The sequence below is a fragment of the Otolemur garnettii genome, unplaced genomic scaffold (assembly GCF_000181295.1).
Source record: "Otolemur garnettii isolate 467f Iridium unplaced genomic scaffold, OtoGar3 scaffold00001, whole genome shotgun sequence".
Classification (NCBI taxonomy): Eukaryota; Metazoa; Chordata; class Mammalia; order Primates; family Galagidae; genus Otolemur; species Otolemur garnettii.
Window position 1 is genome coordinate 45662511 of NW_003852396.1, and position 13524 is coordinate 45676034.

The 13524-nt window shown below is 41.5% G+C and overlaps 1 protein-coding gene and 1 non-coding gene across 3 annotated transcripts in view; both read right to left on the reverse strand.

Annotated features, from left to right (window-relative positions):
* Window positions 1–13524, reverse strand: part of PLEKHA7 (pleckstrin homology domain containing A7) — a 212965-nt gene that overhangs the window by 47854 nt on the left and 151587 nt on the right. For both annotated transcript variants that reach the window (XM_023517624.1, XM_023517650.1), the window contains exon 8: window positions 12993–13168. In XM_023517624.1, coding sequence (XP_023373392.1) covers window positions 12993–13168 — 176 coding nt within the window. The remainder of the gene's footprint in view (window positions 1–12992; window positions 13169–13524) is intronic.
* Window positions 3704–3844, reverse strand: LOC111724775. The gene has a single exon (XR_002773001.1). It is a non-coding gene; the product is annotated as a U4 spliceosomal RNA (small nuclear RNA).

Here is a 13524-nt window from a genome sequence, read left to right on the forward strand (position 1 = left end):
AATAGTGGTTTGGCAGGCCTGGTGTAGCCACTGAGCTACAGGCGCCGAGCCAAATCTTTACTCTTTTTTTTTGATCAACATAATTCAACTTCTGTGCTACAGAAGTTTAACTGCAGGTTCAAGAGTGCTGTGAGATAAAACAGGCTGAAAAACACTTCCCCAAGATTTTGGGTTATGAACATCTCCTTAGTCTCATGGTTCTTGGGACTTACCTAGGACATACATTTGTGCCCAAGATGTTCAGGCTATGGCTATGGGTGAGAATGATGAAGGAAATGTACCCTACTCCCAGCCCTACCTGACTTAAACATTTAACTTACTAAGTTACAGTATTTAAGGTCAATAGGTTTTTTCGTATCCTCTCTGCTTCCCTGCATTCCCAACAATTTAACATATGACTCCTCAAATCAGGACAGTTGTCACAAAAGAGATCAGTGACACTCAATTTAGCCAAGTGATGAGGAAGAACAAACCACCGTGTGGCTCTTAATGACTGTCATTCAGGAGACCTGGCCATGCAGAGCACAGGTGTTTAGCTAAGACAATGTAAGTCTTTCCCAGGTGGGCTGCTATGCAGGTCATTGATTCATCATGAACGCCTGAAATTAGTGATTGTTCAAAAACACAGAGAACTCCTGACACTCAGTGACCATCTTGGCCATGTGTGTAACTTTTTGAAAATGACAAACCCAGAGGGCATAGGGTTTAGCGTCAGTTGGACCTGGATTTAAGAACTGGTTCTACCAGTCCACCAGCTGGGTGACCTTAAGCAAGTGACTTCTCTGGTTTCAGGTTCCTCGTCTACAAGATGGGATAATAGCTCCTGCCTTCTTGAGTTGCTGTGAGGATTAAAGAAGACACTGCAGAGAAAGAGCCCAGCACAGCATCTGGCACACCGTATGCCCGCAAATACAGAAGTCTTAACTACCCACTATCTATTCTCTCCTTCTTTGCCCCAGTTTTTTCAAAGCAGCAATGTCTCCAGCAAAAAGACTTAACATTTCCCAACCTCCCTTATAGTTGAGGGTGGTTATATCACATAACTCTGGCCAATAAAATATAAGCAGAAATTGCCAGGTAGGGTCCTCTGGGAAAGTCTTTAAAAGAAGCCAGGCTTAGCTAACCCTTCTTTTCTTCCTGCCTGGAATTTAGACTCTCTGCTGGATTGCAAGGTGACAAAAATAAGGATGAAAGTCAGACACTAAAAACTTAGGTAGAAATGACCAACAGCCTGGGTCACTGATTGTATTAATGGAGCTATTGTACCAACCTGGAACACCTACCTCTGGATTCTTGTTATCCAAGAAAACTAAGATACAGTTTGATTATGCCATGCTAAGTTGGGTTGTTCCATTACTAGTGGCCGAACAATCACTTACTGATATAAAAGGCTAAGCTTTATCACTGACAGGGGTGGGACCCCTCTATTTCTAGCACATCACAGAATGCTATGCCTGCTTAGAGCAAATTCTTATTTTTCCCTGCAAGTGAGAAGAGCACATATCTAAGACTGGCAATAATTCTCTTATTCCTTTTCTTCACAAGAATTTAGATGTTAACAAATCTTACCAAACAACTGAATACTGATTACTATTCTGTTTCCAAATCCTTTATTTTACCAGGCAATAATATTTCCCTTGACCTTAACACTAAACACACATATACTGCCACACACTCCACATTAAATCTCATTCAAAGCCTGAGGTGGAAAGAGGAATGGCAATCTGTAGGGGTTGGCTGAACCCTGGTCCTGCTGGCAGACACAGTCCTTCTGTTGTAGTCCCATTGGAAGGACTCCTCCCCATTCACCTTACCTAAATGATCAAACTGGCAACACAAGACAAGGGCCACTGATATTCTTAGAGAGTCTGATTTGAGCCAGGCCAGGAGGCACAAGTCTGACCACAGGAAGTAAGCTCACCTGTGTTAACAGATCCTGAGTCCTGAGAACTGATCCCCAATCTTGGGAATAGGGTGGGCTCAAAAGTCAGAATCTACCGTGGGCAAAATCGATAGACTTGTACAAAAAAACTGAAGAGAAAGGGGATCAAAGTTATCCAGAGAGCCCTAAGGCAGGCCTCCTCACTTGAATTAGTTCCTAGCATTTGAGGATAGAGAAAGCTGGAGAGAAATGAAGACAAGAGTTAATTTCTTCTTTTCCCCAGAGTTAACTAGTGCAGTTCCCTTGGGATGTAGGAGGACAGCCCACTACCTTTCATGCTCTGCGCTACCTTAATTAACAATAGAGGGCCTCACAGCTCTGACCACACTCCACAATTCTCTAATCTTACATCTCCAGAGAAGAGTGAGGCTGCAATATAAATGAAACAGCTAGATTGCAAAGCTGAGGTGGTCTTTTGCCTCAGTAGAGTGGCTACTGGCAAAGTCCCTTGTGAAGTAAAAGGCTTGACAAACCAGACCAAGAAGAGAATCTACCTGGGTAAGTCGTGCTACCTGGTACAGCTCCCACCTAAGTCAGTTTGAGACTTTCTAGGACATGCCACGCTGGCTCACTTTCTCTATCTCTATGGCAGTCACAGGGTCATCCATGTTTTTATGGCCAATGCTTAGTTATTATTACCATATGTTGGATCCTAATGTGTGGAAAAATTTGACATACCATCTCTAATTTCTACAAGAATCTTGCAAGTTCAGGGGACTTTAAGCCCAGTGAGACTGAGGTTACTTACAAGAAATTATCTTTAATGAAGGATAGGGGTGCTGGCAGCAGCAGTGATCACTGACTGAGCACTTACTAAAATACAAACCCCCGAACTAAGCACTTTACTTCCTCTTCTCATTGTACAACCCTTAGGACTAGAGGTATTATTTTTTCATTACAGATATTGAAAAGTGAAGCTCCATCAGGTTAACAAGCTTGTCCAGGATCATGCAACTAGTGACACAAAGCAGGACTCAAATCCCATCTTTGAGAGCTCCGAAGCCTAGTGCCAGCTGAAAATGTGTCTATAAATTACTTCTGCAGAGGGTCCAAGAAGCTTGTCTAGCTTCAGGGGCTGCCTGAGTAACACTCTACTCAGGGTGATCAGAGTAGAGAAGTCCAAAGATTTAGTTCTCCAAAGAAGAGTACAGATGCCCCCAAACATATGGACCATTTCTGAGCAGGCTGATTCCCCATGTGAGTCCGGGAACAGTGTCTAGATCACTTTTAGCTGTCCCAAGTCCTCATCTGAACATCCTACAGGTAGAGGTATCACAGCTGTTTTGTTCATCTGTTCATTCATTCATTCACCCACTGGCCTAGCCAGTCAAATATCCACGTACCTGGTGCTGATTGTAATCTCAAAAGACATAACCTTGAACACCACAATCCCAAACGTTGTGGGAATGAAATCCTGAAAGATAAAAACCTCTAACATCTAAAATCTCAAAAATCACACTCCTGAAAGATAAAAATCCAAAATGGTGAAATCCTAAAAGCTAGGTTTGGCATGGAGAAGCTAAATATCATTCCTTCTTACTATATTCTCTAAAACACAACAGAAGTAATCTGTGAAATTGTTACCTCACGAAAGGCTGTGGTAAGTTAAGCATATGATGCTATTTAATGGTGAAAGACAAAAGTTTAAAAGCAAATTATTATTGGTGCTGCAAGAAGAGAAAAATCATTTAATTGCAATGGCTGAGCAATAATCAGACTTTCAAATGGACAGCATATTCCCTTTCTCTCTCTCTTTTCTTTAAAAAACAATCTCTGTAGAAAATTGCCAATGCTCACTATATTTCAAGTCATCATGGTGGGGTATTGGGAAAAGTTTTCAATTAGCAATAATCGTGCCTCAGATAAATCTCATTGGCTATGACACTGCCACTGTGCAAAGCTGGACAGAATATTCTTACAAAATTTGTAGACCACTTTCCAAATACAAGTACACCATGTGTTGCAAAAATCACAGAAGTAAAAAATACAAATCTCCTCTGTCAATATAAATAGCGTAAAGACTTAGAGAATTCTAATTCCTTTTATGCATTTTTTGCAAAAACTTTCCATAAAAGTACATTATTTTAACACTGACTTTGTAAGCACTGTGCATATACATAAAAATGCTGAAACTTACTTAATAAATGAAGAGACGGCCTTTTTGTAAGTGTACACCTGCATTTTTGAAAGACAACTCGAGATCTCAGCTCTTTGGGTGACTGCATATGTGGATTGTATCTTTCTTGGTTCTCTGCCCATGGTCCTCTGCCCATAGCCCTAACATTTTCCTTGGGAACTCACTTTCAGTCCCCATGGCCTGAGTAGGGGTCTATCTCTGTTCCCCATGGCCTGAGTAGGGCTCTACCTCTGTTCTCCATGGCCTGAGTAGGGCTCTACCTCTGCTCCGCAGAAGCATGTATCCCAGGAGTATGCCAATCAGTGTGGTGTATTCTTTGGCCATTAGAGGCAGTTTAGGGTATAAATGTGATTTAAGCCTGTCTAATCAGAATGAATCAAGACAAGACTCTAGTTCTTTCCTACTGAACTTGAGTACAGATGAACATGAGTCTAGAACCACTGTAGCTATTTTGCCATCAGACCCTAACTATCCCAAGGATCTCCACTGCAACTCAAGACTAAATCCAACCCACAGGTGAGAAGAGTCTAGAGCCTGAGAATGATTTGCAATGACATCTTCAGCCTTAAACCAAGTAGTTTCTAAGATCTACCTTAAATTTTTCAGTGACATGAACCAATAAATACCCCCCCTTTTAAGATAAATTTGTCTGTATTTTCTGTCATCTGTAGTCAAGAGTCCCAATATAGGCTTGGTACAGCTCATATCTGTAATCCAAACATTTTGGGAGGCCAAGGTGGGAGGATTACTTGAGCTGAGGAGTTTCAGAATACCCTGGACAACATAGTGAGACCCTATCTCTACAACAAGTAGAAAAATTAGCCAAGCATGGTGGTGCATGCCCATAATCCCAGCTACTAGGAAAGCTGAGGCAGGAAGATTGCTTGAGCCCAGGAGTTTGAGGTTTCAATGAGCTATTCTCATGCAATCCTGGCCCAGGCAACAGAATATGACAGTGTCTCAAAAAAAAAGAGTTCTAATATACCAGCTATCAATCATAAAGAAAGCACCTGGCTCAGTGCCCATAGCTCACTTGAGTAGGGCACCAGCCACATACACCGAAGCTGGCAGGTTCAAGCCTGGCCCAAGCCTGCTTAATAACAATAACAACTGCAACCAAAAAATAGGTGGGCATTGTGGCGGGCGCCTGTAGTCCCAGCTACTTGGGAGCTGAGGCACGAGAATAGCTTAAGCCCAAGAGTTGGAGGTTGCTGTGTTGCTTTGAGCTGTGACGCCAACGCACTCTACGAAGGATGACACAGTGAGACTCTGTCTAAAAAAAGAAAAAAAGCACCCGCCTGTATGAATAAGGATAGAAGAATTTGAATGAGAATTACAGAGGGTAAGAACAAAATGCTTGGGGCCACCCACTTACAGAGATGGAGTTTTTTTTTTTTTTTGAGACAGAGCCTCAAGCTGTCCCCCTGGGTAGAGTGCCGTGGCATTACAGCTCACAGCAACCTCCAACTCCTGGGCTCAAGCGAGTCTCCTGCCTCCGCCTCCCAAGTAGCTGGGACCACAGGCGCCCGCCACAACGCCCGGCCATTTTTTGGTTGCAGCCATCATTGTTGTTTGGCGGGTCCGGGCTGGGGATTCGAACCCACCACCTTAGGTGTACGTGGCTGGCGCCTTAGTCGGTTGAGCTATAGGCGCCGAGCCAGATGGAGTTTTTTTAATATAGCTTACCAACCTGGAGAAAAGGCAAGATTTAGTTCTGCCTGATGAGTAATTTTAACTAAGCTGAACATCTTATTCTGGAAAAACAGAACATTTAATAAGTCTGTATTTTCTTGGCTGACAATTTCAGCTCTCAGAAAGTTAAGAGGAAATGTTATTATGTCTTTATTGTGACTCAGATGGTAGAACACGTTGGTTTCATTTTTTAAAAAGGGAAGAAATCTTGGTCAAATGTGGTCATGGGGTTTAAGAAGTTTATTAAGAATAAAGAATAATAAGAATAAATGCCAAAAATTTCAGAGAAAAGCTAGGGCCTGAGACCAGGAAAAGGGAAGCAACCGTTCTAAAACTAAAATCTGCTAATTAAAAAATACCCAAATCTTGGCTAGCTAATTAGTCCTCATGGTTCTAGGCAGACAATATTAATTAATCACAGCATTTTTTCCTGTAAAGTCCAATTTCATTCTCAAATTTCTTTTACCAAGTACCCTAGTCAGCCACAATGAAATTGAGCAAAGTTAGGAGAGAAGAAACCATGTGTTGTCTCTGGTGTAACGATAGGGAACTCAGATTATAAAAGGACATGTACAAGAAACTCAAGGTGCAATGCAAGGTTAAGCACAAGTCCATAGTGAAATGGGACCACATGAATAATGGCAAAAAGGGTAAAGTCTAGAGGAGCTAAGATTTATTTAAAGCAAAACAAAACAAAAACAAAATTTGTTTCCTCTTTTTAATTTTAAATTTTATTCATGAATTCATTCAGCTAATATGGGAAAGGTAAAATGTCTGTTTTCTTAAGAATTAAAATAAAGGAAGGGAGGGTTTTAAAAAAGATGAGACGTGGGTACCTCTGCTTGGGAAAGATGACCCATAAATAGAGAAAGCTGAATACTTCAACTTCTGGACTGACTTCTGTACCTTCATAGAGAAGAAAGAGCTTCACCAGGAAAAGGAGAACAACTTTGGTTAAGAGAAACTTCAAAGTCCAAGATGGGGAGGAAGAACAGAAAGCTCCAGACTCCCATAGCTGCGCTGCAGGACCCTAAGGGAACTTGGAGATAGGCTCAAGGAACCTCCTGGGTGATCTCTGAGGAATCAAAGGGAACAGGAAAGGGCTAGAAAATCAGCATCCTGATTTTCAAAGAAGGGGAGAAAAAGGATTCCATTAACCCTAAGAGTGGAGAGCCTACCATCAACCTCTGTAAGAAGCTAAGCTGCATTGTTAACCTGGCGGATTTCAGAGCACACAGGAAAGGAAGCACCCAGAAAAGGCAAAAGACTCAATAGAAGAGCGGGCAGAGGACAGGTACAGGCAGTTCGCCAAAGAGGAAATTTAAGTGGCCAAAAAATATAAAAGGTCTCTACCATCACAGAAATATACACTAAATTAAGATAATCGGACATCATTTGTGCAGGTCAATAAAATTAAAAAACTGCTTATATCAACTATTGAAAAAAATATGGGGAAATGATACTTTCATTAGGGGAATACATAGCTTTCTCACTCGCTCTTGCTCGCTCTCTCTCTCTCTCTTCCTTTCTTTCTTTTTTGGTCTCACTTTATGGCCCTCGGTAGAGTACCGTGGCATCACAGTGCTCACAGCAACCTCCAACTCTTGGACTTAGGCAATTCCTTGCCTCAGCCTCCCAAGTAGCTGAGACTACAGGTGCCCACCACAATGCTCGGCTATTTTTTTGTTGCAGTTTGGCCAGGGCTAGGTTTGAACCCGCCACCCTCGGTATATGTGGCTGGTGCCCTATGTACTGAGCCACAGGTGCCAACCTACATAGCTTTCTTTAAAGGGCAATTTGGTGGTATTAACTAAAATTAAAAATGCATTGTATTCTGACCAAGCAATGTGAAAGATTCATACATTCAGAGGCTTATAGAAGGTTTTTCAACTTAGAAATGTTCAAAACAGTGAAATAGAAAAAAAACTTATTTTTAATTTAAAATTTATTTTGTTTCAGATTAATATGAGGTTATACAAATGATTAGGTTACATTGTTTTCATTTATTAAGTGAAGTTCAAGTTGTGGTTGAGTCCTTCACCTGGGGTGTGTGCTGTGTGCCTTACATTGTGCCCATTAGCTGAAAGCTTACTAATCCCTCTCTCCTCCCCTTTTCCCTTTTACTCCTTCCCCCTCCCCCTCACTTCAATTTAATTTTGTTTTTCCCTCATGTGGGGGTATAGTTGCTTATCTATTGGCTTCATATTAGTATTAAGTACATCGGACATTTGCTTCTCCATTCTTGTGATACTTTACTTAGGAGAATGTTCTTCAACTCCATCCAGGTAAATACAAAAGATGTAAAGTCTTCATCTTCTATGGCTGAATAACATTCCATGGTATACATACATCACAGTTTATTTATCCATTCATTAGCTGATAGGCACTTGGGTTGATTCCACATCTTGGAGACTGTAAATTGAGCTGTGATGAACATTCTAGTGCAAATGTCCTTATGGTAAAATAATTTTTTTTCTTCTGGGTAGATATGGGATTGTGGGATCAAAGGGAAGGTTTACTTTTAGCTCTTTGAGGATTCGCCATACTTCTTTCCATAGAGGCTGTATTCGTTTGGAATCCCACCAGCAATGTAAAAGTGTTCCCTTCTCTCCACATCCAACACCAGCATCTGCAGCTTTTGGACTTGGTGATGGGGACTGTTTTCACTGGGGTTAGGTGATATCTCAAGACGGTTTTGATTTTCATTTCTCTGATGATTCGGGGTGATGAGCATTTTTTCATGTGTTTGTTGGTCACTCATCTGTCTTCTTCAGAGAAGAAGAAATCTCTTGCCCACTTATAAATGGAATTGTTTGCCCTTTTCTTGATTAGTTTGAGTTGTCTGTAGATTCTAGTTATCATCTCTTTGTCAGATTTGCAGCATGCAAATATCTTCTCTCATTCTGAAGTTTGTCTGTATGTTGTAGTTGTTGTATCCTTAGCTGTGCAGAAGATTTTTAGTTTGACCACGTCCCATTCATTATTTTTGGTGTTGCTGCAATTACCAAGGGGGAGGCCTTCTTTATAAAATCTTTTCCCAAGCTAATGTTAAGAGGTTTTTCCCATACTTTCTTTTAGAATTTTTATCATTTTGTGTCTTGAATTTAAATGTTTTATCCAGTGAGAGTCAAGTTTTGTAACACTGGTGAGAGGTGTGAGTCCAGTTTCAGTCTTCTACATGTGGCTAACCAGTTCTCTCAGCACCATTTATTGAATGGGGATTCTCTTCCTCAGTATATGCTTTTGTTTGGCTTATTGAAAATCAGATGGCAATATGTCTCTGGGTTCATCTCTAGGTTTTCTATTCTATTCCATAGATCTACATCTCTATTTTTGTGCCATTACCACGCCTTTTTGATCACTGTAGACTTTTTTTTTTTTTGAGGCAGAGCCTAAGCTGTCCCCCTGGGCAGAGTGCCGTGGCATTACAACTCACAGCAACCTCCAACTCCTGGGCTCAAGCGAGTCTCCTGCCTCCGCCTCCCAAGTAGCTGGGACCACAGGCGCCCGCCACAACGCCCGGCTATTTTTTGGTTGCAGCCATCATTGTTGTTTGGCGGGTCCAGGCTGGGGATTCGAACCCGCCACCTTAGGTGTACGTGGCTGGCGCCTTAGCCGGTTGAGCTATAGGCGCCGAGCCTGATCACTGTAGACTTACAGCATAATTTGGCAAAAAAAATTTTTTTAAACTGTTCAAGGGTTGGCATGTGCTTAAATATAAGATCTGACAATTAAGTTTGCATACTTATCATAAAAAAGTGCTACATATCTCATTGCTGAATATCATTATAATCACCTTTGAAGTGCTCCCCTTAGGAAGCTATGCATCAACACCAGTGCCTAGTCCACCCTTTGAAGCAATTTTGGAACTTTTTTTCTGGAATGGCCATCAAACTTGTCATCATATTACCCCTGTTGTTCTAAATATCATCAAAATGTCTTCCTTTCAGTATTTCCTTTATGTTCAGGTAAAGAAAAAAGTCACTGGGGACCGGACCAAGAAAGTAAAGTAGGGAGAATGTTCTAATATAGTTATTTGTTTACTGGCCAAATACTCCCTCACAAAGAGTGCCATGTGAGCTGGTGCAAGAGCCATGAGTTGTCAGCCAAGATTTTCAGTTAAGACTTTCCTGTTTCTCTATTGATGTTTAGTTGGTCTGCTATGCTTTTCACAATCAGCCAATGATTTAGACACACAATTTGATGAATTTTTGCAATGTTTTTGTCAGCTTTGGTTGTTATTGGCATCTGACCTCTCTTTGTCTGTGATGCTTTCTCTCCCCTCAGAAAATCATTTAATCCATTTATATACTGCCATTTCTTTCTCTTGCTCTTTTTTGGGGGTGGGAGGATAGAGTCTCACTCTGTTGCCTATGCTAGAGTGGTGTGGCATCAGCCTAGCTCACAGCAACCTCAAACTCCTAGGTTTAAGCCATCCTCCTGCCTCAGCCTCCCTGGTAGCTGGGATTACAGATGCTCACCACAAACCCAACTAATTTTTCTATGACTACCACTTTCCTCACAGCATTATCCCCTACACTTGAACTAACATGTCCCTGATTTCACTTCTACTCTTGTAAAATTTGATAAGAAATTTACAAATGCTTATTCATTGCTGTAATTCACAATGGCACACAAAATCATGCAACAACAATAATGAGCACCACTCAGCAAGACACTGCCACATCTGAACACAAACTCACGTGTTAAGACTGATATACCAACGTTAAGAAACCTTACTAAATTGTTTGTACAGTGCTGTCAATGTAAGCACACGCTGGCAAGTTAGAAAACTTAACTGCCAGACCTCATACATTATGGTACATCTATGCTATGGAATAACATTCTATAGCCAGTCAAAATTAAAGATGATTCATATATACTGACATTGAATGATTTTTCAAGATGCTTTAAGAAAACATAAGAGAAACCTATGTATTTCTGTAAGTGCAGTATGTATATATTAATAAATGTATAGAAAATTGTTTAAAAGAATACCAATTAACAGAGATTACTCTGGGAAGGCAATTTGGGATATCTTAGTGTTTACTTTTTACATGTTTTTTACACTGAGAATGTCTGCATTTATTGCATACACACACACAGACTTGGCCCTCTGTATCTGCGGGTTCCATATCTATGGATCTAATCAAATACAAACTGAAAATATTTGGGGGAAAAAATGGATGGCTTTGTCTATATTAAACAAGTACAGACTTTTTTCCTTATTTTTCCCTAAACAATATAATAGCTACTTACATAGCATTTACAGTATATTAGGTATAAGTAATCTAGAAATGCTTTAAAGTATACAGGAAGATGTGGATAGTATATAAATACTGTACCATTTTTTTAGGAACTTGTGCGTCATGGATTTGATAAATGCAGGGGTGGGGGAAGGGTTATAGAACTAATCCCCCATGGATACCGAGGGACAACTGTATATGTATGTATACACACACACATATATTTTTAAAGAAAGAAAAACTAAAACTAAGAAATGGTGAGTGTTAGGGACTAGCATATGCACTAAGAGTAAGACATGTCAAACCTACTCAGTTTCCTTCTTCTGGGATGAGGAGAGAAATGCCCATGACACTGTGAACTGACACCTACAGGCTTTTGGCAGAGTCTTTCATATCATTATCATGGAAATGAGGAAAATTCAGCCTGATGACAACGCTAGGAGATAGAGTAACACTGAATACCTATCGGTAATAGTGGCTAATTCAGGGACATGAGGAAACTGCTAGGGCAGTCTTTGGTCCTATCCTGTTTAACAGGTTCATTCATTCATACTTTCAATTTCTCATTCACTCACCCACTCAGACATCTGAGAGTTTACTGTGTATCAGATGCTATGCAGAAGATATGAAGATGATCCCTGCCGAGGGCCTCAGATACTGAAAAGTAGAGAGAAGGCAGGGAAAACAGCATGAAGAGTGCTTGGATTGAAGGGTTATGGAAGCTCCAGAGAGGAGAGCCTGACCCCATCCTGGCCTCTAGGTCACTAACCATACACCCACACATCAATCAATGGTCTGTTTGCATCAAGAAAGAGAGCATGAAGTTAGAAGTACCACAATTCCAAAACCACATATATATGAGTTAGAAGTTAAGAAGCTACACATACCATATGAAATCCATTTCTAGTCACTGAAAAGTCCCACCCATAGGTTGTGGGAGAGTACGTTTTCACTTTGAGACCTTGCTGCAAGAATATCATCAAAGAGGCCTCTATGCAGAGTAAGAGGTCAGGATAGGGAAGAATGAGGCCCATGTCAGATGAAGATCAGCCAAAGCTATGTCCTGGCTTCTTCATAGCTACTCTGATCTCTTTCTGGGCTCCAAATTCTACACACATTCCTCCTCTGTTTTCTCTCAGGGAATCACCTACAGCCAACAGATAGGAATTTCAAGATCTCTGATTATATCCTTGGTTAGACCACTCAAGAGAGGCGGAAAGGCAGCTCCCAGGTCAGCCCTCAGCAGGCAGTCTATAGCAGATTTTCAGTGTGCAAGACCTTCCCTGACTGCCCTGATATCCCAAAATGTGACACTCCAAGGTGGTCCCTTCCCCCACACAAAAGAAGAAATGAGAAGTATTCTCATTTCATGTGTATGGAAACACATACACCAGTTTCCATGCCTACAGATCCCATAGGGGGTCATTTAACCCTTCCACGCCTTAGTGTTTCTGTTTACTTTTTAAGAGACTGGGTCTAACTCTTGTTGCCCAGGCTGGAATGCTGTGGTGTGATAATAGCTCACAGCAGCCTCAAATTCCTGAGCTTGAGCACACTTCCCACTTCAGCCTTCTAAGTAGCGGGGACTACAGGCACATGCCACCATGCCTGGCTAACTTCTTAAAAAGTTGTTTTAGAGTCAGGGTCTCACTATGTTGCCCAGGCTAGGCTCAAACTCCTGGCCTCAAGCAATCCTCCCATCTCAGTCTCCTGTAACTGAGATTGCAAACATTACTACTGTGCCTAGCAGTGTTTCTGTTTAATGAATACGACGGATTAGGTAGCTCTGATAGGCAACGTGTATTAGCTGTTCATGCATTCTCTTCCTGGGAGCAGTCACTGTTAAAAAGGGTTCCAAAGAGAGGGCAATACTTAATTGTGAATGAACATGAAATTCCAGACACTCAGGGTGATTTATTTGGGTCCCCATGCTAGTGTAGGAAGTGGTCTGGCAGGGACCCTCCATCAGACTAACCTCTTTAGTGATGATCGAGACAGCACCTGTGCAGCCTGGTTCATGGCCCTGACCCAAGCATTCATGTCTTCCTGGGTGTCGGCACTGAAGTAGTAGGTCCTCATGCCGGAATGCTCAGCCTGAGAGCCCACCACGGAGCTGTTATAGATGATAGCTCGCATCCCTGTGTGCACAGCCTATAAGTGTGGAGATGGAAGTACAGATCAGAGATAGGTTAGCACACATTTCCCTTCTAGGAGCAAAAACAAGGAGGCACTCTGGCCACGTTCTCCCCACCTCTAGACTAAAAGCCCAAGCACCACGTGGGCTTCTTTCCACACCTGGAAAACGTCACAGGATAGATTCTTCTTCCTTAGTACAGTCAGGCCCAGTGACAGCTGTGTCTGTTCCCCACAATAAAAGCCCTACGAGTTGTACCTGTTTCTGATTTATCTTACTCCTGCCTGGAGTTTAGGGTGTGGGGCAGGCAGAGAGTCAAGGTTTATGTGAGAAATAGGCTTTTTTAAAAACACTCTTATTTCTTAGAAGTAGA